The sequence below is a fragment of the Pipistrellus hanaki genome, assembly GCF_964339955.1.
Source record: "Pipistrellus hanaki genome assembly, chromosome: 12".
In the NCBI taxonomy this organism is placed as follows: Eukaryota; Metazoa; Chordata; class Mammalia; order Chiroptera; family Vespertilionidae; genus Pipistrellus; species Pipistrellus hanaki.
Genome location: NC_140514.1, coordinates 50,496,900 through 50,522,591, shown reverse-complemented (window position 1 = coordinate 50,522,591; position 25,692 = coordinate 50,496,900). Strand labels below are relative to the sequence as shown.

At 58.2% G+C, this 25,692-nt stretch overlaps 2 protein-coding genes across 4 annotated transcripts in view; one reads left to right on the top strand and one right to left on the bottom strand.

The window, feature by feature from the left end:
- LOC311631356 (uncharacterized protein) overlaps positions 1 to 25,692 on the top strand; it is a 388,370-nt gene that overhangs the window by 343,672 nt on the left and 19,006 nt on the right. The gene's annotated exons all lie outside the window — the stretch shown is intronic.
- The window catches only part of PSD4 (pleckstrin and Sec7 domain containing 4), a 32,505-nt gene that overhangs the window by 2,520 nt on the left and 4,293 nt on the right, over positions 1 to 25,692 (bottom strand). The window contains exons 1-16 of one of the 3 annotated variants that reach the window (XM_084900558.1): positions 17,398 to 17,504; positions 10,978 to 12,036; positions 9,800 to 9,922; positions 9,520 to 9,598; positions 8,722 to 9,118; positions 5,641 to 5,817; positions 5,098 to 5,178; positions 4,879 to 4,991; positions 4,660 to 4,718; positions 4,421 to 4,510; positions 3,375 to 3,418; positions 2,983 to 3,143; positions 1,935 to 2,005; positions 1,628 to 1,791; positions 1,077 to 1,221; positions 687 to 830 (exon numbers count right to left, since the gene is read on the bottom strand). In XM_084900558.1, the coding sequence (XP_084756684.1) occupies positions 687 to 830; positions 1,077 to 1,221; positions 1,628 to 1,791; positions 1,935 to 2,005; positions 2,983 to 3,143; positions 3,375 to 3,418; positions 4,421 to 4,510; positions 4,660 to 4,718; positions 4,879 to 4,991; positions 5,098 to 5,178; positions 5,641 to 5,817; positions 8,722 to 9,118; positions 9,520 to 9,598; positions 9,800 to 9,922; positions 10,978 to 11,934 (2,805 nt within the window). In that variant the 5' untranslated portion in view covers positions 11,935 to 12,036; positions 17,398 to 17,504. Of the gene's footprint in view, positions 1 to 686; positions 831 to 1,076; positions 1,222 to 1,627; positions 1,792 to 1,934; positions 2,006 to 2,982; positions 3,144 to 3,374; positions 3,419 to 4,420; positions 4,511 to 4,659; positions 4,719 to 4,878; positions 4,992 to 5,097; positions 5,179 to 5,640; positions 5,818 to 8,721; positions 9,119 to 9,519; positions 9,599 to 9,799; positions 9,923 to 10,977; positions 12,037 to 17,397; positions 17,505 to 25,692 lie in introns of those variants that run through there. The other 2 variants (XM_084900560.1, XM_084900559.1) reach the window with 2 other exon arrangements.

The following is a 25,692-nucleotide window of genomic DNA, read 5'->3' as shown; positions in this document are numbered from 1 at the left end:
CCAGGAGGGTGAGGGTGGTACAGCCAGCAGGTGACACTGACTATTGCGTCTCTGGTCTCTGCCTTTGCATCACCTCTGACCCCTCTGTTGTCACACTGCCCCTCACCTACACTTGCTGCTTAGGTTCTAGAATGTGCATCAATGTCAGGCCAAAGCAGAATTTTGGGTGGGGGGCTGGGGGTTAAAACATTTTGGGTCAATCATAGAGCTAATAAAGGTCATTCCTTTGTTAAGACTGTGAAGGACTGGAGTAGCATGTACACTGATCAGGTTTGGATGACTTATTTGCTCTCTCCATGCCTCAGTTTCCTCACCTATAAAATGAGGATCATAGTCCCTACCCCAGAGCTGTTAGATAATTTAAGTTAGATAATCCCAGCAAGTAATACAAGCGCCACAAATGCAGCCTAATATTATTAGGTAGGTATTAGGGGAAATAACCTAAAATACTATTTCCTTCAACTTTAGAAAAGCCAAATATACTCTTAGGAGAAAACAGTTATAAAAATAATGTCCCCTACTAGTGTTTCAGATAAGGGGCTGGTCCACGATCCCAGAACACAGGGCACACACCCTGCGCAAGCACAGGTACGCAGACAGCACCTCCCCTGCCCTGAGCCACAGAGGAGCGAAGGCTGCAGGGCCAGACGCGGCCACGAGGGGGCGGCCGGTGGCCGGCGGCTCACCTCGTGCTCCAGGTACTCCTTCCGCAGGCGGTATTCCTCCAGCTCCCGGCCGCGGCCTCGCCGCTCAGGCAAGTTCCTCTGCAGGTCCAGCAGGTCGTCGGAGGCAGCGTCCAGACAGTTCTCGTGGGACCGGTGCTGCTCCTCCTAGTTGCAGGAGGCGTTGGGAGAAGCAATCCCGAGCTTCTGGGCCCAGGTGCGCAGCCCACCCCACCCCCGCAGTTCCCAGAGCCAGGTGTGCAGACTCATCCCCCTTCCCGGCTCCGGGTGTGCAGCAGCCCTCCTCCTTCCGGGGCCAGGTGCACAGCCCCGCGCTCCCATCTCTGCTCTAGTCTCCCAGTGTGTGCACCACCCCCACACGGCCCTGCCCCACCCGCCTCCCCAGGGCCGTACCAGGGAGCTCTGGGCAGGGCCCACGGGCAGGATGGGCCGCACGAATCTGCGCTGGGAGCCCACGGCGGCGGGGAAGGGCGGCGCTGAGTGCGTGGCGGCGGCCAGGTTGATGCGCGCGATCCAGGAACTCATCTCCTTGGCAGTGCTGAGGGCAGGGAGGCGGTGGGTCCCCAGGGGTCCCCAGGGCCTCAGAATCTGTCCTGTCGCTTACCCCACCTCCCCCAACCCCCACCCACAGCTCCTGTGTTCTCACAGCAGTCCAGCATCTCAGGCCTGGAGCCTCAAGAAGCCAGAAGCCCTGTGGCTAGCACTGTGGCTGACCTCCACGGGTGTATTTCCCCTTCATCAAAGAGGAAAATCCGGACAACAGCTTTTCTATCAAATGCCCCCCAAAATGTCATTGTTACCCTTGAATCCTCTGTTCAAAACTGGGAGGCTGATCTGTGCTTATGGGGCAGAGCCTCACTGGCCAGGTGGGCTGTGGGCCCGGCAGGGCAGGGCTCAGGGGACAGGAAGTGGGGCCCTTCTGCTGGCCTCCCACCCAGACTCACGGTGCCTGGAAGAGGTAGAGGCGCCAGTCGGCCGTCCGCAGCTGGAAGACGTGTGGCTTCTTGGTGTAATGGGTGGCCGGCGAGGCCAGCGAGTGGTGCACCCCCACAGGCTCGTCCACCATCTGCCCCACCAAACTCTCCCCTTCGGGGCTGTGGTCTTCTCCCTGCCACAGGGCACAGTGGCTCAGAAAAGAGGTTTTCAGTAGCAGCCCCTTAACACCCCCCACCTCATTCTAGGCCCCCCCCCGCCCCCCCCCCATGACAGGCCTTCCCCCCCTCCCATGCATCGAAATGTGAGCACCCTTACCTTCAGGAAGTAGAGGACCATCCCTCGGAGCAAGGTGTGCAGCATCTTCCAGCCACGTTTGCCCCATGGCGCTGCCCAGGAGCAGAATGCACAGGTGAGTGGGGGCACCCCACCCAGATGCCCTCAGACACGCCCAGGCCCCCCTCTTCATCCCTCACACCAGCTCCAGACCCCAGCCCCTGGGTGCACATAAACACAAAGCATCATTCAGACACACAAAACACAGTCACACACACAGGCATGTGCCACACTGTACACACAGGCAGTCACATGCGGAAACCCAAACAGATGAGAACTATTGACAAACAACAAATTCGACAGACCATCCCCTCTCCAGACACACCCACCCCCAGCACAGCCCCAGCTCGGACATCCTTCAGTCCCTGCGGGTGACCTCGGCTTCCTGAGCCCTTCCAGAGAGGCACGGGCGGAGCCCGTGGGCAGGAGACGGCCTGCTCCCTGTGGTCACTGCCTTGCAGGGGCCTGTGGGATGCTGGTGCCCTGGCTGGGATTCCTGCTGCTGCCTGCTCTAAAGCTCCAGCCATGTGGGCACAAGGCCCAAATGCAGACCCGGGTGATGCTGCCCCCAGTGCGTGTCCCAGCGTTCTCTTTCACACACCCCATGTTTGGAACAAACTATGTCTGCTCCTTCTTCATGGGCTCACCCTCTGCCCACCTTCAGACACCCAGACCTTCTGAGCTTCCGTTCAGATTCATCATTTCCCAGGAGCCTTAACACACCTGTCTCCCACATCCACCCAAACAAAACCCCAAGCCTCGCCCCCTCCACAGCCCATCCTTCAACTGGCCCTTCCTACACTGCTCCCACACCGATGGCTTATCTGGCTTCTGCCTCAGCATGGGGCTCGGGGGCAGGAATATCGGTCCCTCCTGGGCCTGCCCCCCACCCTCCCGGTGGTGCCTCACACAGTCACCATCCAGGCAGTTCCGTGGGCTGCCTGCCACCCGTGCACACGTCAGCACGCTCCCCTGAGCAGAGCCCTCCACACCCCCCCAGACAGAGGCCCCGCACAAAGGAGACACCCACTCTTCTTGCCGTCCACGTCGTGATGCATCTTCCGAGCCAGGATGCCCTGCTTGTAGGTGGGCCCCGCGGGGTCCGGGGCCAGCTGCAGGAAGGGGCTGCTCATCTTGCCACCGAGCGGTGAGGACCGGGCCTTCTCAGGCCTGGCTGCGTCTTCTTCGTCCCTGAACGGAGAGAACAGGCTGAGGTGCCGACAGGGCCCCCACTCTTTCTCTCTCACTGGGGAGCCACATCTCAGGAGACCCCAAAAGAAATCTTTCAAAGCAACCCATCTGTTCCCGTCTTCCCCCCTGCCCTGCCTCTGGCTCCTCAGGTGTTACCTGCCCCCAGGTAGGCCGGGGGGAGGGAAGGATGGTGGAGGTGAGGGAGGAGTGTGGGGAGGGAAAGTCACTTACACGGCCCACTCCAGCTTCTCACTCCGGATAGACCAGTACAGGGCCTGCAACAGAGGCACATGGTGGTCACGGAGCCTCAGGCTGCGAGGCCCAAACTCCATCTGGCAGAAGTAGGGGGGGGGCTGCTGCAGCCTGCCTCTTCCGCCCCAATACAGCTGCCCCCCTTCCGTGAATGGGAAGGAGCTCATCTGTGCAGGCACACACACACACACACACACACACACGCATGCAGCCGTTCATGGAGCATTTGGCAGGTGCCAGACATTGTGCTGTCCTAGTCTCCACCTGAGCTCAGTGAGGCCTGAACTTCTTCTCTCCAAGGGAAAGGACTCATCTACATGCCATCCTGCATGGAGGGGCCTGACAGAGCAGAGCAGGCCGGCTGACTGATGGGGCCAATGACCGCAGTGAATGAAGGAGTGAGGTGCCGAGCTTCTACGTGATATAACAGTATTTACATAGATGCATCCTGCCAGCTTTGTGTAGTCCTGGGCACACCTACAGGGGCCTGGCACACAGTAAGTGCTCAATAAATGCTCACTGAAGGACACGGGAACAAATGCTGCGATTGCTAATAAAGAGCACACTGTGTGCCAGGCACTGTGTGAGCTCCTGACTCACTGGATGTCGTTGTGATAACCACACTTAAGTGGTTCAACCCAGGAGGAACCCAAGTTGTCCAAGACAAGGACTCAAACGCTGGAGCACTGGCTCTAGACTTTCTCTTAAAAGTGTTGCCTTTTTTCACTTACAGAAGAAGAAGAAAAAAAACAACCCAGTGCTTCCCCGATTTCGCAGGCCTCAGAATTAAGCTTTGTGACCATTTCGGGGCTCCAGCCCCAGAAGTCTGGTCCAGGAGGCCCAGGGCGGGACTGGGCACTTGCACAAGCTAACAAATCCCAGGGTGGCCCTGCAGTCAGGACTCTGGCCCTGTCCTTGGAGCATATGTGGGCAGAGCCAGGCCCAGGCCTGAGTGCAGCCTTCCGGGGATGGGGAGCTGGGCTCAGGCCCGGTGGAGCCTTCTGTGGGCAGCCCTGGCAGCACACCTTCAGCAGCTCCTTGGGGAAGTTCCCGCCGTCCTGTAGGCCGTTCAGGTTGTTTATGAATTCCTGGCAGCTCATGCTCTTCCCAATGTTCTGTGGCATGGAGAGAAGTGGGACAGCTGGCACCCGCCACCAGGAGGGAACGCCCGGCCAGCCACTCTGGAACCTTCTCCAGGTCCCCATGGTCCTTCCTGGCTCCTCCTAGGCCTCGGGTCCCACAGACGCCCTCCCCACATGCTCACCGGGCCGTGCAGGTCCGTGTTCAGGAGCATGATGGCGCAGGTCAAGGTGTGCACGGAATCTGTCCCAGAGAGGGGAGTGGAGAGAAAGTGCTGGGACCGGACTCGGCTCTCCCTCCGCCCACAATGGGCAGGGGACCCCCAACTGGGGGTTCTAGTTCTCCACAGCCCCCAAGCTCACCCCACCAGCTGCCACCAGGGAACTCCTGCGTAGGCTCCTACCTACTGAGGAGAAGAGCCCGGGGTTGCAGTGGTGGAAGCGCCTGGAGAACTGGAACAGGACTCTCTCCCGCTCCTGGGTCTCCCCGCTGAGCACCAGCGCCTGGAGGAAGCTCCTGGGAGGAGGCCCGGATCAGGACAGGCCCAGGCTGGACAGCAGGCCCCGAGCTCGGGCAGGGTCTGCCCGGCCACCCCTCCTCCCCAGGAGGGCCCAGGCGTTACCGAAGGGCCCGGTCCAGGCTCTGGCCACCGAACTGGAAGAAGGACAGGTACTCCTGAGCCACTGCCCTGCTGAAGTCATTGCTGTGGAGGGAAGTGGAGATCATGTCTGGGTGGAGGAGGGGGCAGGAGGCACAGGTGCAGAGGGAACCCCGGGGCTGCACACATCCCAGGGCCTGGGAATTGGGACTGGGGGCCCCGAGCAAGGCAGAGGCCCAGCCAGCTGGACCCTGGGTCCCGAGAGGGCAAGGGACAGCCAGGGTTTGATCTGTTCCGGTCCCCTCCTCACGCTGGGTGTCAGGGCCACATGTGATCAGGGCAGGGAGGCAAAGTGGACAATCCAGTGGCTCTAAGCTGGGTCAAGGGCATGGAGAAGGGGTGACACCAGTGAGACAGGAAGAGGAAGGCTTGGACAGGGGAAGGGTACCACCAGGACAGGACGATGGGGTGAGAGTCAGCAATGGGCTGGAGGACTGAGGGGGTGGGGCGGTGGAACGAGCCTGCCCACCTCACCCAAGGGCCCCTTGCTCAGGCTGAGCCCCTTACTTCTTCCGCAGGTGCACAGCCACCTCGGACTTCCGGAAACCCTCCAGGCGGTAGAGGCGGGAGGCCAGGTCCCAGGCCTGCTTGTCCGTCCTGACGCCATTGGCCAGCTTATCTGCAGCCTGCGGCCCCCGGCCCTCCTCTGGGGACTTCCCTTGGGGCATGGGGCTCTCAGGAAGCCTGCAAAAGGCCATCAGAGCCCTCACTCTCAGTCGATGGGCACAAAGGGGTTCTGGGTCAGGTCGTGGAGGAACCCTCAGAAGGCCTGTCCCTCCCACACCCTCCAACTCCAGCTCCCACGGCTAGGCCTGTGACCGAGGAAGGTGCTCGGATGAGGAAAGAATAGGAAGCCAGGCTGGCTTCGGGATGGTGAAGGCTGGGGCATCGGCCTGCGCTGTCTCTCCCTAGTGCCCTGGTACAGAAAGGCCTTCCCGTGGGGACGGGACAGGTGGGCAGCCGGGGATGAGTGAGTGCAGGCCAGCCACCCACCGGCTCAGCCTGACACTCAGACCCTCAGAGGTCACCAGTCCCACCTCCTCCCAATGCTCCGGTTTCCCTGGCAACAGCACAACCCCACCCTGGTATCTTCATTATCTGAATGCTCATTATCCAAGCTGCCACCGTGAGGGGTTGTGCAGGGAAGCAGAACTCATCACCCTCTCTCCAAGTAACTGCCTGTGTCCGCTGGTAACTTCTTACAAGGTCCTGACACAGACACACCCAACAGGGCAGGGCAAACAGGGTACAAACCAACTGAAAAGTAAAGTTACAAATCTGGCAAAAACTCCCAGGCTTTTGTGAAGTTGGCAAAAGTGGTGCAGGAAGTCGCCGGGAACCACTGACAGAGAAGCCAGGAGAGCTAGTCCAGCGAACAGTGAAGAGCAGGAACTAAAACAGACACACTTGTCCCATTTGAGACAACTAGCTCTATGGATGATCAGCTGACGAAGTCCTAAAATACTTTACCAAAATGACCTTGTCAATTGGTGGTCTTCCTATAATGATATCTGGACAAAGAGACACTTTGGAGGGAAAACCCGCTCTGTAAATATATATGGTCATGGACTGTATACTTTCAATGAGTGACTTGTATCTTAACAGAGCTGTTAATAAAATAAAATAAAATAAAATAAAATAAAATAAAATAAAATAAAATAATAAAATAAATTAAATTAAAACAAGTCTCTGATCACACTGTGAAAGTCAAGTGTGAATGAAAGATAGCTATTGGGTCACAAAGCTTGTGCCAGGAAAATTAAACCTCTTATATTGTGTTAAATATAAAACTCAATATGCTTATTTATGAAATCTTTAGTATCACTTATCAAGAAGCCCCAATTAAACCTTTCATTATTTACCACAGAAGTATGGTTCTCATTTGAGATGGATTTCCTTGTTTTATTTTGGGCTGAAGTAACTTTAATTTTGGTAGTGCCCCTCTCTGTCTAGATTCTGAGACCCCGCTATGGCCGAGCCTCTGGATCTCCACGGACAGCGGAGTGGCCAGGTGCCTGAGGAGGAGGGCTCTGTGATCTGATGGGAGGGGCTCTGTGATCTGATGGGAGGGGCTCTGTGATCTGATGGGAGAGGCTCTGTGATCTGATGGGAGGGGCTCTGTGATCTGATGGGAGGGGCTCTGTGATCTGATGGGAGGGGTGATCTGATGGGAGGAGTGATCTAATGGGAGGGGCTCTGTGATCTGATGGGAGGGGTGATCTGATGGGAGGGGTGATCTGATGGGAGGGGCTCTGTGATCTGATGGGAGGGGTGATCTAATGGGAGGGGCTCTGTGATCTGATGGGAGGGGCTCTGTGATCTGATGGGAGGGGCTCTGTGATCTGATGGGAGGGCTCTGTGATCTGATGGGAGGGGCTCTGTGATCTGATGGGAGGGGTGATCTGATGGGAGGGGTGATCTAATGGGAGGGGCTCTGTGATCTGATGGGAGGGGCTCTGTGATCTGATGGGAGGGGCTCTGTGATCTGATGGGAGGGGCTCTGTGATCTGATGGGAGGGGTGATCTGATGGGAGGAGTGATCTAATGGGAGGGGCTCTGTGATCTGATGGGAGGGGCTCTGTGATCTGATGGGAGGGGCTCTGTGATCTAATGGGATGGGTGATCTGATGGGAGGGGCTCTGTGATCTGATGGGAGGGGCTCTGTGATCTGATGGGATGGGTGATCTGATGAGAGGGGCTCTGTGATCTGATGGGAGGGGCTCTGTGATCTGATGGGAGGGGCTCTGTGATCTGATGGGAGGGGCTCTGTGATCTGATGGGAGGGGCTCTGTGATCTGATGGGATGGGTGATCTGATGGGAGGGGCTCTCTGATCTGATAGGATGGGCTCTGAGCCACACACAGGGGCACGGGGATGGGAGTGGGGTTGACCCTGCAGCCAGTGGAGCTTCAGGTCCGGGACCTGCACCGCTACCACCTCCTCCTGGCCTCTTCAGCATGACCTCTCCTTGGCCAGCCAGAGCACACGCCCTTTCCCAGTGGGACCCCAGGGGCTGGTGTCTTCACCAGCATACAGAGGGGTGGAACACGGCTGGCTTCCCACCTGGCCCGTTCCCACCTCTGGCCTCAGTTCTGGGGTTACTCAGGCCTCTGTGGGCCCCAAACTCCTCCCTTAGGTCCCAGGAAAGCCCGCCATGGTGCTCCGGCTCCCCTGAGATCTGAGCCAGCTCCTGGGCCCAGGCTCCTATAGGAGCTTCTCCCAGGTGACCCCTCAGAGTCAGAGCCTGCTTAACCCCACGTCATATGTTCTGACCTCCCACGCCCCACAGCTACGTGGCACAACTCCCATCTCTCTGGGCACATGGGCCTGGCGAGGTTTCCTGGACACTCACCCCTCCTGCTGTCCAGCCTTGGTCAGGCTCTGACTCAAATCCCACCCCATGTTACGACTGTCTGCTCTTTGGTTTCTGATGCTTTCAAACCTACCCCATCCTCCTCAGAGCCCTGTTGGTGCCGGGCACATAACCCTGCCTTAACTACAGGAGTGTCAAACCCCTGCGTGCACTGCTACCACTCCCAGATCAGGGCTCCCCAACGCACCCGAGGAGCCGCTCCAGCCGGCACTTACCCTCCCGTGGAAGCCAGGTGAGCATCGGGCTGGACGGTGCCGCTGGCGTCAGCGTCGGCAGTGCCCACAGGGCCCTCACTCTTCACCTCCTCGCCTGGGTCCGGGGCCTCTGAGGCCTCCTCTGTCTCTGAGGACCAAGGCTGTGCCCCGTCTGTCTCCAGGAGGGCCAGGCGGGAAGCGTCTAGTGTCCACGTGGGGAAGGCGGTGCTGGGGTGGCGGCCCTGGGGCTGCGGGCTGCCTTCCCAGGAGGATGAGGACACCGGGCTGGGCCTGGGCCCGAGGCCTCCGCTCTCAGACTCAGGGCTGCTGGGCTCTGGCAGAGAGGCTGGGCCCCACCAGGGGCCCGGGGCACGGGTGCAGGGAGCAGGCTCCTGGGGACACTTGGCATCTCTGTCACCTGAGGGAGAGCAGAGTGAGCTGGCAGAGGGCGAGCAGCAGGCTGGGGGCTGAGGGGCCTGGCAGAACAGAGAACCCTCCGCCTCCTCCCCGGGCTCCTCCCTGCAGCTGGGCAGCACGTCCAGTCCCTCCTCCTGCAGTGTCCTCCCACGTGCAGGGGCACAGGGCTCCCTGCACTCCAGCCCCAAGGCGGCCAGGCTCAGGACAGGTAACCCACTGGAGCCAGGCATTGAAACCCGAACATTTCCTCAGTGAGAGGAGCACTTAACCCCACGGTCTACTTAACAGGGTACCATGGGCCCTTCATGATACCCACGATCCAAGAATGACCTCTGTCCCACCCCAGATGGCAAAGCCTTTCACCGCCCAATGTCCCAGCACCCCCCCTCCCCCCAGTCTCACCTCTGTCCTGAGAGGTAAGAGGCAGCTGGGGCCAGGAAGGACCCTGCTCGGTCTGCCAGCCCTCAGGATTGGGCAGGGCCTGTTGAGAGGCACAGGGTATCCATGTGGACAGGAGTCCAGGCAGGGAGAGGGGAGGGAGAGGGAGGAGAATGACTAAGTTACACACCCCTCCCTGCTGTCCAGGGGAGGATCCTAGGGGGCGGGGCGGGGGGTCTAGAAGTGCTGCTGCTGAGCCCTTCCCAGAGGGGGCAGGGAGGCACAGAGAGGGGAAGGTACTTGCCGGAGGACGCACAGGATGAGGATGGGTGGCAGGGCTGGGGTCAGATCTGGCATGCCCTGTTTCCCAGGTCAGTGCCTCGTCCACAGAGGAGGCTGCAGGGTCAAGACTGCCTGCCAGAGAAGCCTTAGGGAAGAAATGGAGGAGAGCGTTTGGCCTGGGGAAGCTATGCCCAGGGCATTCCCATACCCTCCAGCCCTGGGCCATGTCCGCTGGCTTGTTTTCTCGGCCCGTCCTCTCCCCTCCACAGTCCCCCAGGGGGCCCTGCCTCCCGCAGCATCAGCCCAAGGAGGGGCTGTGTGATAGGGAGGGTGACAGCCACCAGCCATGGGCAGGGTCTGCCATCCTGGCGGGAGCACCCTGCAAGCTCAAGGATGAGGACAGGGCCCCAGGCTCCCCTCAGGTGACCCCAAGTGCCCCAGAGCCAAGAGGCCAGCCCACACGGGGCAGGGGGGTGAGGGGGGACGGCAACCTAGGGAGGGGGTTCCCCTCTGGGTAGCAGGCCTCCACGGCTCTCTGGGTTCTGAGATTAGAGTCTCGGCCCTGCTCCACCATCTGAAGCTTCCTTATCTCTTCAGCAGAGGCCGCCCCGGGAAAACTGTGTCCCTATTGTCTCGCACACTTGTCCCCAGAACTTGTCCTAGCTGATAGCAAGCTCGTCTGCCGTCGTCCTGTGGGCCTGACCTGCTGACACTGGGCAGGAGGAGGAATGGGAGATGATGAGCTAAAAGTAGCAAAATGCTGCCCTAAGGAGAGAGAGGAGGGACGCCGACAGAACCTCCTGGGGGCAGAGGGCGCTAGGCCGCTGACCCCTGCAGCTATGTCTGGGGTTGGGGTGTGTTGGAGGCGGGAGGGTACAGTCTGAGGATGGGCAGGAACAGGCTGCACCTAGAGGGGCCGCCAGTCCCCCCCACCTAACCCACCACACGCGTCCAGACATGCCCCTGAGCCGGCGAGACGGCGACACGGATGTAATGTGCGCACATTCAGTGGACAGTGCAGCATCCATCCATTTTCCATAATTCTGAAGGCCTCACTGGTCCTGCCTTCCTGTTTTGTTTCTCCAGGGCCCCCAAAGGCCCTGGCACCTGAAGAGTGTCTGGGCCGGGCGACCACAGAGCAAGGCCTGTCCTTCTGTGCCCCAGGCCCAGCTCCAGGCTGGTCCCCAACGCCCTGCTTACCTCACTCCCTGCCCAGCTGGGAGGTGCTGCGGGAGCCTGCAGGGTGGGGACGGGTTCGGCCCAGGAGAAGGAGTGTGGTTTGTAGGTGGGCACAGGGAAAGGAGGGGTGGTATGCCCGCTGGAATCAGCCACGCTGTCCCCCGAGTCTGGCTCATCACCCAGCCCCCAGGGCACCCTGCCCAGCAGGAGAGGTGGCTCCATGGCCTGCGGGCTCTCGGGCCTCCCTTCCAGGGCCTGAGGGCTCTTAGGCCTCCGGTTGTCGTCCTTGTCAGCCCAGCAGTTGGAGTGCCCCCAGGAGAAGCGCTCTCTGGGCGTGCTGGTCTCTGAGCAGGGGCTCTCCAAGAAGAGGGGGTTGTCAAAGAACAGGCTCTCCTCCTCGGCACCCCACTCTGGGGAGGAGTCTGGGGAGGAGTCTGGCGTCTCCTCCCCAGGGGACACCTGGGTCTGGCTCTCTCCCTTGGGCCTGCTGCTGTCCTCTCCTGAGGAGGAGCCGGCGGGGGGGCCTGGGCCCAGGGGGCCCGCCGGGCTGGAGGGGAACGGGGGGAGGTCCACAGGAGCCGCAGGGATGCAGGACCTCAGCTCGGCCCGCAGTCCCTCAGTCTTCTCCAGCTCCTCCTCCAGGTCCAGGACGCACATCTGGGCCTGCAGGATGCCCGCCCAGAACACCACCTGCGTGGACGAGCTGGGGTTCTGCCGTGGGCTCCCCTGGGAAGACCTGCTCCCCAGGCTCTCAGGCTCGGCTCTAGAGCCCCCGGCAGGAGCATCTTGCCTCTCCGGGGACTCAGAGGGGTCAGACGCCCAAGTCAGCTCCTGCAAAGGTCCGGGCGGGTCAGGACGGCTGCTGGTTTCCCTCGGCTGTACTCCTGGGTGGGGCTGCAGGTTGTCTCTCAGATAGTTGTTGAGGAATTCCACGGGTTCCGGGTGTTCAGAGAGTGTGTTGTCATCCATCATCCACATGGAGCAAGTGTGCAGGGGTCCCCAGCGGTGTCCACCGTCACAGTCCCATTGTGCGGATTAGGGGGGCTGCTGGCCAGGGAGGCGACGGAGATCCACTCTGCCCTGGAAATGCCCAAAGCACAGCAGGTCAGCAAAGGGCTGCCAGCTCCTGTCTAGTGTGTCAGATATACGGGGGGGACCTTGCCATGCCCGGGGACCCAGCTGGGGTACACTGTCCTCCTCAGCCCTGTCGGGGAGCAGTGCTCCATGCAAGCCCTCTGACCCCACCATCTCAACCGCCTGCTCCAAAGACACCCATCTGTGGGCTGAGGTGGCCCAGGTGGCTTAGCTGAAAAAAGATGGACTGGCTGAATCAGATCCTCCTCTCAGGGATCTCGACTGGAGAATGGAGAGGCAGCAGGAGATGGAAGTGCCTCAGAACAGCGTGAAATCAGTGGCGAGCCAAAACAGCACTTAAGCCAAAGCAGGTGGCAACCAGAGAGACACAGACCAGAGTTGATGAAAATGCAACAGAACCTCCCGCGGGAGAAGCAGGCGCCTAGGACAGAAGGCCACGGCCTAACTCCCACTCCCCGAGGCTTCTGCCTCTGGAGCCTCGTCCTTCGCAAGACTGGCCAGCGGGTCCTGGTTGACAGCCGTGCAGCTTGGCCAGGGTACGCCCTGGCCACTGTGAAGCCTGTCACTGGACTGTCCCGCCTCGCACTGGCTCTCAGGAAGTGTGGGTCAAACACAGGCCCCATGGCACTGTGTGGTTTGTAGGTGGGCACGGGACGGAGGGGTGCTGTGCCCACTGGAACCAGCCACACTGCCCCCCGAGTCTGGCTCATCCCTTTCCGGGTGAAAGGCGCCAATGGCCTCATCACATCGCCTCTTATTTTCCCTTTGCCTCAGACCCTTCTCGGGCGGGTCCTCATTCCTTCAAACCCCACACCCGCATCAGCACGCGACTGCCTCCGGGGCCTTCCTGAGGCACCAGTGACGCCACACCTCCGCTGTCACGAGAGAACCCGCTTGACAGGAAAAGTTCAAATGCCAGCAATGGAACGGAGATGGCGGGCAGGGTGCGGGAAAGCGTGTCTGTCCTGCACGTTCTTACAAGAAGGAGTCCCACAGCCACCTTTGCAAACATACTATTTATAATAGCTAACATTTCCTGAGTTTTTCATGCCAGGCACTGTGCAAGGGAACCTCAGTTGATTGTTAAAGCAATCTTTGGAGGTAGATGCTACTATTATCTAAAGTTGGCAGAGGGAGATTTGAGGCTCAGAGAGGTTGAGTAACTTATTCAGAGCCACAAAATTAATTATGTGAGCCCCAGGATTTACACTCTGGCCACCCCACTCCGGAGCCCACATGGAAAAGCTTATGTACTTATAAGTAAATAGGCGTGTGTACACAGAGCAGCCACATAGGTCAACGTTAATTCTATGCTCCGATGCTGGGCTGGTATCACACACACACACACACACACACACACACACACACACACCCCAAGAAGCCAAGTGTCCCCAAGAGCCAAAGGGGAAAGGTCTGAGAAGCTGCGGCAGCTTTTCCCGGGACCAAAGGGAAGAGAGAGCTCAGGGGCCTGAGGTGTCCGAAGGGCCTGGGGGAGGTGGAGGGAGCCTGGGGATGGGGGAGCCCATGGCCATGGGAGGAGGACATAGAGACAGACAGACTGACAGCAGTTGGTAGGGGACAAGTATGCAGTTTGGTGCGGCCACGACTCTGAGCCAGTGAAACTCAGCCCACTGCACCCCACCCCTCCCAGCCCACTTACCCCAGCGTGCAAGGTCCTCCCTTTCCCAGACTAAGCGCCCTGAAGGCAGGTCCGGTCCAGGGCTGTCCCACTAGGATGAGCTGAGCAACCGAATCATTTGGTGCTCGCTGATGTTAGGCTCTCTCCCACCTACCAAGCTCGGGGTGGGGGGTGTGGTGCTGCTTCAGTTCTAGCAGGTTAGAAACACAGCCTTGTGCTGACTGAGAAGTCCAGGGCCCCCTGTGAGACTTGGGGTTATAGAGCCTGGTGGGAGGGGTCCTGGCTCCAGTTGGCAATTCCATTTGGGGGCCACAGCTGTGTGTGGCAGGGTTGCCACATTTAGCAAATAAATATATGGGACACCAATCCCCCCGATTCCCAATATTTGGGACATACTTGTACCAAAAAAGTTTTCATTGTTTCTCTGAAGCACAAACATAACTGGGCATCCTGGGTTTCATCCGGCAACCATGCTCCCTCCCCTCCCCACCTTCCACCCCGGGAGGACATTGCAAGGAAAGCGTGGACCCCACAACATGACCCATCGCACCTGCTTCACCACGAGCACCTGCAGCTACAGGACAGCGGCCACATCTGTCTCCTTCTACTAATGGAGACGCTAAGGTGCCAAGTTCCAGAAACGTGCAAGGAGCTCAGCGGGGAAAGGGGCTGGGCTCTGAACCCAGGTCTGCACCTCTCTTGCCATCGCTCTCTTCAAAACCCGGCAGGCACAAAGCCCTGTGAGCAGTCACTCATGCTCTGCTCCCACGGCCAGAGCAAGGCTGTGGGCTGAGGTGCCACTCGGCGGTGTTTGTGAGAATGGGGAAGGAGGGATGACAGATGCTCAACAAACTCACTGGGGCCCTGGGAGCCAGGGCTGAGTGGAGATTCAGAATCACATAACCTTCCAACCTGAGGGCCAGGCTGCCCTTGAGCTGACTACACCTTCCTCCCGGGAAGCCCAGGAAGCAGAGTTGCCCCCGGGCGTCACTGCGGGGCAGTGTGTCCCTTCTTCCCAGGAGCTGCTGGAAGGAGAGGTGATGGGAGGACCGTTTCAGGCAATTGAGGGTTAAGAAATATCTACCTATTATCTATTGCTATCGCTCCATCTACCTATTACCTATCTATCTATTATCTATATCTAGCATCTATTATCATCTATCTATCTATTATCTATCTATCTATCTATCTATCTATCTATCTATCTATCCTCTTTCTGTCTGTCTGAGTCTCTATCTCTATCTCCCTCCCCAATCCTCCTTTTTTTCTTTTTCCAATTTCTCCCCCCTGGAGGGGTGGAAGGACCTGAGGAGAGAGGTGACTTATGGCCACCAAGGCAGTCCCACCCTCCTGACCCAGCAAGGGTTAAGGATCAGGGTCAAGGGGGGCAACCAGTCTGTTCTGGGGGCAGGGATGGCACCTCTCAGGCAGAGGCGGGCCCGATCTCCTGCATCTAGAATCTTCTTGGTTTACTTTTTTCTCTGTTCTTGGCATTTAGTGAAATCTCTTGAAATAGCTCCTCTCAGGTATCCTCAGAACAAAGGAGGGAGACAGTCTGCCAACTCGTCTCACAGGGGGTTTGCCACCCCTGAGATAAAGTGGCCCCTCATTTCCTAAGCTCCGTGAGGGCTCAGTCATTCGAGGATAAGTTCTGGGAGAAGTATCCAGAAAATGCTGAGGCTCCAGAAGACAACCAGGGGGAGGGCACAGGTCCACTGTGACCCCGGCTTCATTAGCTAAATTTACGTCAGGCAATCCTCGTCCAAGAGGTCTCTGGAGAAGTCTGCAGGGGCTGTGCCTGTGCCAGCTGATGGGCTGAGCTGGGAACCAGGACACAGTGCCCCGCCGCCAGTTCCACTCCATCTGGGTTCAAGGCAGCTCCTTTGTGACAGGAGGGAACCCAGTCTGGTAGCTGAACTGTGCTTTTGAGAGGGAGTTTGCTGCTCTCCCCCTGGCTGGGCACACAGCCGACGCTCTGCCTGCAAGAGGCTGCGGACAGCCTAACCTGGGACAGGTGACAGCTTGGGCGTCCTAGCGCCCACACCTGAGGCCCACAGACTGGACTCACATCCTAACTGCAGCTGACAGCCACCAACTTTAGTCAGAGACTTCACCTGCTTCCTGGTCTGCTGGGAGCTACAGCCTGCAACCACATGAACCAACTCTTGTCCATTCTCACAGATGAGAAGGAGTAAGCAGATCCAGGGTCTGCTATAGGATGGGAGCAGGTCTGTGCCAGTGCTGGGCCCGGGCCTCAAAAGCGCGTGTCCTGCCTGCCCCTTAAACTCTGCTGCTTTGAGGGTCCCCTCAGAGAAGCGAAACAAACACCCTCCCTTCCAGCACAGCAGCCTGGTGGGCACCTCGCTCTCAGCGGCCTCCGGAGCCAGCCAGCCCCGAATCCCCCACTGAACTCCGTGTGTCTCTCCTTGTAAGCTTCCACTCAGCACACATGCCTTCTTTTTACTGTGGAAATTTTTTCCTTCCTCTGGAAAAAGCAAAGGCTCCTGGCCTGTCCGGGGACTGAGGAAGTGCCGGGTGCTGTCCCTGTGCAGGAGCCGGTCAGAAATGTCGTCCCTCAGGGCGGGAGCCTGGAGTGAGCCCTCTGTCCGGAGCTGTAGAACTGATGCCCCTACCTGAACCTGGGGACTGAGCATGCCAAGTTCAGAGCAGGCCTCACTTCCTGCCGCACCAGGAGCCCTCATGCAAATGTGCAGGGAGGGAGGGGGAGGGGGAGAAGGGAGGCTCTGGGGGCCCTGAGGACCCAGTGTTGGAGTCAGGTTCAGGATCAGCCAGGTCTCAGGCAGAGAGGAGGGATGAAGAGGTCCCAGAGCAGCTGCCCCGGAAGGGCTAGGCCCACCAGGAGGGCTTGGGCCAGGCTGGCCTCCTCACCTTTTCTGGGACTCACCCCCTCACTCCACAAACAGCTCAGCAGGCTCTGAGCCCTGGGCTGGGCGGTTCCTTATTTACAGATGTCCAGGAGGTTGGGGCGACAGGCCTGTCCTTCAAACCTGGCCAAGGCCCTGAGGGGACTAATCCTGGCCCATGGCAGGCAGCCCTGCCCAGCTTTCAGCATCTCAGGCTCTAGAACCAGGCCCTGTGAGGGCGGGTCCGTGGCTGGCTTCACCGTGAAGACACAGCCACACCTGGAAGGCCTGAGTGCCCGCACAGGGACACTGAGTGGCATGGCTTCTGCTGCCCATCAGGGACCTGGCAAACTGGCAAGTTGGGGCCCTGCCTGTAACCAGCTCCTCCAGATAAGGCTGGGAGCCCCCTGAGTGGAATCTGAGCTCCTGCAGTGATCACACCCAAACTACCCCAGCCCATCTGGCCTCTCTCCCTCAAATATCGAGGGTCAGGCTTCCTTGAGGCCTCATGCCCCATGAGCACCCACTGGGCACCTAGCCATAGCAGTCACCACGCCCCAGGAGCTTTCTTGGACCCACATTCACTGCTGCAGACCCCAGAGGGCTCTGGCGGGGCTGAGGCAGGAAGCAGAGAAAGGGCCTAATGGGGCGGGAAGGGTTAGCTAGGAGGGGGACAGAGAGAAGGAAGTGAAAGGTGGGGGTACAGCCTGGGCCAGGCTCACAGCTGGTGCCCGGTAGAGACCACAGCGCCCTCCTTCTGCCGACCTGCCCCAGCCACTGCCCTAGGGCACACATGGCCCCTGCTCAGGCCCAGGCCCACCCCAAGCAGGCCACCTCGCTCACCTCCAAACGAGCAGTTCCGCTGCCGTGTGTCTGCCCTGCGAGTGGCGAATGTGGTGGCTGGAGCTTCCGACTTCCGCTCCCCTCACCCCAGACACTCTCACCCCTCCGGCTCTGCCCCCGCCCCCCCTCAGTCTCCCCAGGGCTCCCCAGCTGCTCTGCACCTCTCACTTCCTGCCCACAAGACAGGAGCCTTCACTCACAGGCCCAGCGCCTCAGGGCCCCTTACCCACATGCCCCCGCCTCCCAGCCTGTCCAGAGAGAATCACGCCCTTCACCCGCCCCCAGGCTTGGGAGAGAGAAAGGGGAAGGTGCAGGCCTGCACTGAGAAAGGCCCCACCCCTTCCTGCCTGTGGTTCTGTCACAGATTCTCATCTTGTCCAGCTCAGCCCTGCAGGGCACCTGCGGGGGACACAGGAGGCCCAGGTTGGGCTGTTCCTTTCTGCTTGTAACAATTGGCATTTCTATTTTCGTCACCTGATAACAACTGTCTCATGGTCAGTGTTCCCCATGAGTGCCTCAGCCACCCCTCTCACCTACACACTACCCTCATCATACAGATGGGGAGGCAGGCCCAGAGGCAAGGCCTCGGCCCCGGCTGCACAGCCTCCGACCACATGAACCTACTCTTGTCCATTCCCACACCGATTCCTGACGTCCTTCCGTGGAACACAGGCCTCAGTGTCCACAAGGGAGCCAGGTGGGGCAGAGAGGGCACCGCTGTACGGCTCCTGTCTCTCCCTGCACAGTCTACCTCTCCGGCCTCAACCACCACCGACTTGTCAACGGAGGGTCCTGAGACAGCCACCCCATCTAGTCCCTGTAAATCTCACTGCACAGGAGACTCCTCCTCTCACATATCGCCTCAGACCAGCAGGCCGCACAGCCCAGGCCGCACAGCCCACAGGCGAGAGGCAGGGCGGCAGCTCCAGCCCTCCTCCTCTGCATCCCCCGGCGAGGGTCCAGAGGGAGAGCCTCCCAGACCTTCTCCAGCATACTCCCGGCGCCAGGAGCCTGGATTCTCCGCCTCCGGTGGGGCACTGCCTCGCAGCTCCACGCAGCCCTGCACCTGAGGGGCGCAGACAGGACCTGGGCCCATGGGCAAGGAGGGAGCCAGGAAGGGAGGGGGGCTGTGGAGGGGCAAAGGCTGGGCGGGGCTCTCTTCCGCAGCCACATTCCCAGGAGGCTGAGGACCTAGCCCATGGCTAAGGTGGGAAGTAGGACAGGACGCACTGGGTGACAGTTTGTCAGCTGCAGTTCTAACCCAGATGTCCCTGTGTCTGGTGGGGCCCCCAGGGTTCTTTCTGGGAAGGAAATGTTAGGGGTACCTCAACTTCAGTGGCACAAACCTGGCTCCTGACCGCCCCGCCCCACGCTCCCCCTCCTGCACCTGTGCTCTTACAGCACTGCCCACGTGGAAGCCAGAAGCCTCGTGGCCCAGGCTGAATGCAGGACCGCCCTCGGCCCGCCCTCAGCCCGCAGCCTCCAGGGCCTCTGCACTGTGGTCACTGCTCAGCCTGCATGTCCTCTACACGCTCACCCAGGAGATGCTGCTAACCCACCAGAAAGCAAGCACAATCCCTGCCCTCAGGGAGCTTCCAGGCCAGAAACAAACCAGAGGAGCAATAATTCAATGCCACAACCAGGGAGGGAAGGAGCAGGGAGGAATGAAAGAGCAGAGGTGGGCTCATCGGGATGGGAGACAGGAAACCCCGGGAGCAGCCGGCATGTGAAGAGCATGGGGCAGGAGTTTTAGGCTGAGGGAACTGCACATCGACCGCCTCACCTGAAGCCAGAAAAGCCTCCCTGAGTTAAGGGACCAGAGAGAGGCCAGGTTGGCCAGGGGTGAGGGGGAGATGGGGCTAGAGTGACAGGGCCAGGTCCTGAGGGTCCCCAGTGGTAAGCAGGACACGCAGTCAGCAAGGAAATGACAGGGCAGGGAGCACTTCAGTGCAGTGTTTAAGATCAGGGGCGGCCGAAACTGGTTTGGCTCAATGGATAGAGCGTCGGCTTGGGGACTGAAAGGTCCAGGGTTCGATTCTGGTAGAGGGCATGTACCTTGGTTGCGGGCATGTCCCCAGTAGGGGGTGTGCAAGAGGCAGCTGATCGATGACTCTCTCTCATCGATGTTTCTAACTCTCTATCTCTCTCCCTTCCTCTCTGTTCAAAATCAATAAAATATATATTTTTTAAAAATGATCAGCTGCGGCTAAATGGAGAAGACAGTCAGAGGCTCTGTGAGAACCAGGGGCCAGTGCGGGCTCTGTGCCCATCCAGGGGAGGTGAGGCCGTGGCTTGGAAGGCAAGGCTGTGGAGGAGGAGGGGACACAGGCTGGGGGGATGTCCTGGATGATTGGCAGGACGTGCCACTTAAGCAGATGAGACGCATGGAGGACGGGGGTGGAGGGTAACCCTGATTTCTGTCGAGAGCAACTCGGTGGGTGGTAATAGCATCTGCTGAAAAAGCCCAGAATCGGGACGGTAAGGCCGAGGGGAGAAAACCAAGAGTTTGACTTTTTTAAATATTAGGTTTGTGGATCTATGAGAAACTCAAGCAGGCAACCGAAAAACACACCGGGAGTGGAGAGAGCAGCTTGTGTGACCAGCAGGACGTGGGTCCGGGCTGGGGGCCGGTTCCCGCGGGAAGGCTGCACTGTTGAGGTGAGAAAGCTTGAGAGTGCTGTCACAGAGGACGAGAGAGGAGAGGACTTCAGGAAAGGAAGTGGTCAGCTCTAGCGAATGCCGCTGCTAAGTCTAAGGAGATACGCAGTCAAGTGACCACCGGACGGGGCCACAGGGAGGGTACAGACCAGCGGGGATGAGGCAATGAGACAGGAGCCAGGTACCATGAGGGGAGGACAGGGCAGCCTCCCACCCTGGCCCCAGCCTCTACACCCAACCGGTGGCCCTCAGCTCCCTGTGGCTGGAATGGGGCTGAGCAGGAGGAGCCAGTGGTCAGCTCCTCTCCTTCACTGTGAACATCCAGGCGCCAGGGCTGACTGGCTCCCCACCCCCCATTCCCCCCCACCCTCCACTGTGCAGGACCTCATGCAAGGTGAGTCCACTGGACTCTCCTCACCTCCAGCCCCACCCAAGGGGAGGGGAGACTGCCTCTCCCTCTCCTCCAGGCTGCATGTCTGTATGTGAGGGGATGTGTTTGAGGCCTTGGGCATGGCTAGCAGGTGCTCCTTTGTGCAGCAACCTTTAAGAAGAGACTCCCAGACTCCTGGCCACCAGCTCTGCTCCATGTCCCAGGACTTTCATTTCCATCCCAAGATTGCAAGGGGCAACTCAGGTGGGGACCCCCGGTGCCAGCAAGGACAGAGGGTGTGTGGCCCCAGTGAGGGCACAGCAGGGGAAACTCGTGTGCCCCAGAGCCCCTGCCGACAAGAAGCTTCGATCCCCTGCAATCCCCTCACTCCTGGGTTCCCTACCCATCCCCGTGCCCCAGGGCCCGTCTCTGGACATGACCACAGCTGTGGGCAGGCAGCCCTGCCCGCCAGCCCTTCCTGCCTCCCTTGAGGTAAGTGACTTCCTGTTTGCCCACAGAGGAAGCCACTCAGCACAGGTTGGGAGGTGGCACTCGGAACTGAGAGCACAGAGAGCAGAGCCTGCCCCAGGAGAGCAGCTCTGGGGATTTCAGCACCAGCTCTGCCCTCCCAGAGGCAGCAAAGGAAGGGGGCAGGCACCTGGCTTGTACCTGCCCTTCACCAAGGCCCCGTGGTGCCCGCACCACGCCATTTACAGGCAGCATCTCCGACCCCTGTGAGTCCGGGTTGGGGGAGGGATGTCATTACCCCCGCCCCACAGACAGATGAGGTCAGAGCAGTTACACAGGCTGGACTGGAACCCAGGGCTGCCAAACCCAGCAGATGCATGTTCTGCTACTCAGTCCCCCTCGGCAGCCTGCAGGTGAGGAGGAGCAGGCCTTGCCAAGCCAACAGCACTGCTGACGGCGGAGCCTGAACTCCCTTCTCCCCTCTCACAGCTTAAAACCTGGAAGCTGACAGCGATTACTTCAATCCCGGGCAGGGTGACAGCCAGGCCAGCAGAGCTTCGATGGCCTCGTGTCGCTGAATGTGTGGGAGGCCTTGGAGCAGAGCAGACACACGCTGCTTCCTCAGAGAAAGCCCATCCCTTCCAGCTCTCTGGCCTCGGGGAGGACAGACAGGCAGACACCTGCCTCCCAACATTCCCCTGCCAGGTGACAGTCCCACTGCCCAGAGGGACTGTGGGCTCCCTGGGGATGGAGCAGAGCTGGGAGGCAGGGCCAAGTGAGGGTGTTAGTGAATGAGCCCAGGTCACAGGTGCCCCTGATGCCTGTGGTCTTAAAGTGGGAGGGAGACGTGTCAGGCAAGGGCACTAACCCAGCAGGAACACCACCGCCTGCCTCCCAGAACACACTGGGCACTTGGTGTTGCCTGGGTTTCCTGGAGCAGGCAGAGAGTGACTTTGGAAATGACTAGCACCCTTGAATTTCTTGGATTTCTGGTTGTCCAATCCCTAGTGGGCACAGTAACCTTCCGAGGCTATCCCTCCTCGGCCGCAGACAGCCGCCCAGGCCAGGCTCCCTGGCCCGGCCTTACTCCCAGGCCACTTGTCATGGATCTACCCTCATGCAGCAGTGACTAGGACTCTACAGTCACTCACCTCTGTCCCCAAGCCCCTGGGCACCCAGAAGACACTTGCAAAACATCTGCTGGAGCACATGTGCGTGCAGTTACTTATACGGCGAGAACGATCCCCCATCAACATCCCCAATCGGGGCCTGGATAAGTAGATGGTGGCAAAGCCATCGGGCCAGATGGTGAACCTCAGCCGCCTGTGACTATCTCGTTTCTGTAGAGTATTTAATGAAGTGGAAAGATGTTCACAGTATATCACCAAGTAAGAAAACTGTTTATATACTCAGTATAATCTCAATATTTAAAAACGTGTTTGTGTATTTAGACAATAAAATGCCAGCACACCAGTTCGATGGTGGCTGTCTGTCCGTGTGTGGTATGGTGCGCATAGTTAAGTTCTTTATGCTTCTTGGTGTGAATCTAATTTTTTAAAACAAATATGTATCCTGTTGATCAGCAGAAATAATAAAGGTATTAGAAAATTAAATTTGTTTGAGTGACATAACGATTGGATATTTCTGTTCACTTTTAACAGCTGGACCTATGTCCTTTGCTGACCTATGTCCTTCCCCGTGACAAGGCTGAGCCCTGTGGGGTGGGGGAGGGGGAGGGCCTGCACCTGCGCTGACCACCTGTCAGGTGGCTGCCATGGGGCCTCCTTCATGCTGGTGTGGGACCCGCTGGGCCTCCACAGTTGGTATGAAGATTATTGTTTAAGGTAAAGTCAACTGAGATTTGACAGATGCGGCAAGCAGCCTTCTCAGAGCTTCTCTTATTGTAATTCCTCCTTCAGGAGCTCGACCCCCAGGACAGCCAGACCACTCAGCTCCTAAATCCAAACTTTACCACAGACTTTCTCACCTTTCATTTGTTCTAATACCCAGTTGTGTGTCCTACAGAAACCTATTTGCCTTCCCATAGGAGCCTTCTCTCCCCTCCATTTCCCCTACTAAGTAAACAGTAAAGCCTCGCTGTAATGGGCTAATTCAGCGGACGGGTGTCCCTTAAAGCTGAAAGCCCAATAAAGTAGGTTTGCCAAAGGCATAGGCTAAAAAGTCATCAAATTAGTTTGCCTGTGTTTTACTTACGTGGACACGTTTGTGTGGTTAAAATTCAGTATGGATGAAAAGTTTAATTTCACAGAGCAGTTTTCTATATGTGTTACTGTTGTTTTAAATGTATACTGAACAGGTCTGGTAAATACGTGCATTCACTGGTCGCCCGAATACACACGCACAGGCGACTGGAGCGCGGGGGCGTGGCTCAGTGCACGTGGGAACATCCTGCTCAGCTGGAACCACTGCAGCAGGTCACACGCACTCAGTGGGATCACGTGCTGATCACTCGCCAAACACTATTTAGGAGCGGTGACTCTGGGATTTAAATATGCAGCTATAGTTGTGGATGTGTAGTAATCACTTACGTCAGTGAAATAACTGCAGTGTCTTTCCCAACATACGGCCTATTCTCTAAAAGTTGTTTAAAATAATAGTGAATTAATAACAAAAAATAACTTGTTAATTGAGTTATGAGCAAATCTTGGTTAAAAGCATTTTAAAATTAACAGGGTGTTAATTTTCACATATGATATATGGACGGGGACTTCTGTCCGTTAAATCTGAAGTCCATCAAATCATCTGCAAAATGAGGGTTTACTGTGGAAGCCTTTCACTTTAACAAGCCAGCTGTGTCTCTGATTGGCCTCGTGCACATGCCAGTAAACCTTTCCTACTGTCCATCTGTCCTCAGTCAGGCCCTGTCACTGAATCAAACCAGGCAGAGGAAGTGTTTTTCCTCTCCTAACTACAGAGGACCTCCTCCCGCCTCCTCAGATCTGAATCGAGGTTTGCATAGGTGGATAAGGGGGACACAGAATGAAGGTTTTAAATGGTTAAGCATTTACCTGAATTGCATTCAAAATAATTGATACAACAAACCTATGATTTCACAGATGTTATTGCTTAGAATCACACTAAAGTGCGTCTAAAGTAGGTAATACCTATTTACATGGTCTCTTCAAGGAAAAATATTAAATCAAATAATATAGGTGCTCTCCCTCTCGGGAACACATCCGTGCCATTCCCTCTCCCACTCCCTGGCATCTCTCCCCTAACCTCTAAGCGACTCCAGGAGAGTTACAGCCAGGAAGCTGTGGGCAGCGGCAGCTCACCTCAGGCTAACCCCCTGAACCTGTCTCCAAGGCCCCCTTTTCTCTGACTTCCCGTGAGCCAAAGCAGCCCAGCCTGGACTCCCCTGCTGCTGTTTCTATGCCCTTCCTGTGTCACTCTCCTAAGTATATTTTTGCTGCAGTCAATAAATTCTTGCTTGCTTTTCTAAAAATAAATACATAAAGCAGTATGGGTAGAAAAGTATTCAAAAACAGTGATGAGCATTTGTTCCTTTGGAGGATGAATGGAGCCTTCCTAATAATGCTCATGAGCCGAGACCCACCGAGAGGCACAGAGCGGATGTCAGGCTCATACTACACAGGTGAGCGAGGCTCAGGTGCTACGGGAACAGAGCAGGGACACTACCCAACACAGGGACAGCGAAGGAGAAAGACAGGGCTCAGAGCGGGGCATTTCCTGGGTCGCCTGAAGGATTGCATATTCCCCTGGGTGGGGTGCCCCCACGTACCCTGCCTGTAGCAGCAAAGCCCTGGGCCCAGGGTCCTGTCTGTGCCACAGGAGCCCCTCCATATCTATGCTCAGTCACCCACAGGCTGAACGGGTGGGAGGCCCAGCTCCTGGGGAAGAAAGCCTCTTACACTTACCTGTGCTTTGGGGCCCAGTCCCTCCTGTCTGCCTCCGCATGCCTATGCACCTTCCAAAGCTCCACTGAGAGACGCCGGGAGAGCAGGGACCCCCTTCTTGGGCTTCTTGTTTATAACTGTCCCCAAGCCCCAACCCTTGCCCACGCTCCCTCCTGAGAGGATGCTGTCCCAAGCTTGTCTGGCCAGCAAAGGACAGAGTTCGAAAGTGTCCCCAGCTCCCTGGCTGGCTGGGCCTGTCTGTCCACTTCTCCCTGCATACATCTCCCTGCCTACCTGCCTGCCTGCCCCGGGCTCCCTCCTGCCTTCCTCACTCTCCCTGGTGGCCTCACCCACTCCCACCCCGTCACCTCCCACCTACTCACTGAGCTGTCACAAACCCTCCCCAGCTTGAAGGAGCTCTCACTGCCAAAGGGGAGGCTCCGGCAGGGTGAGTAGGCCTTTAAATGTGACAGTGTGGCTGACAGCTGTCAAAAAGGTCATGTGCCCAGGAGTGAACCCTGGGCCCAGCCTAGCCCTCCTGGGTCCTGCCTGTGACACCACGTCCTCCTGGCTTCCCAAGTGAGCAGCCCTGACACCAGCCTCGACCCCTCATGCCTCCTCCGGTGCCCAGGCCTCTGGTTCTCCCTCCACAGCTGCTCCACCCTCACACAGAGCCCGATCCTCTCCTGTCTGCAGCCTCCCGCCTCTCACATCCACTTCTGCTCTTGAAATCCTTAACAACTGACTCCCACCCCGCCGCCTCACCCCGTGGCCTTTAGGGAAAGCCCAGCCCTGTCATTTGAAACCCCCAGCCTCTCCTGGGGCCTCACACCCACACCCTGAACTCTAGGCCAGTAGCCTTTGGGGCTTCCCTGAATGTTCCCAGGACTTTCACAAATCAGCGTGTCCCGTGCTGCCTCT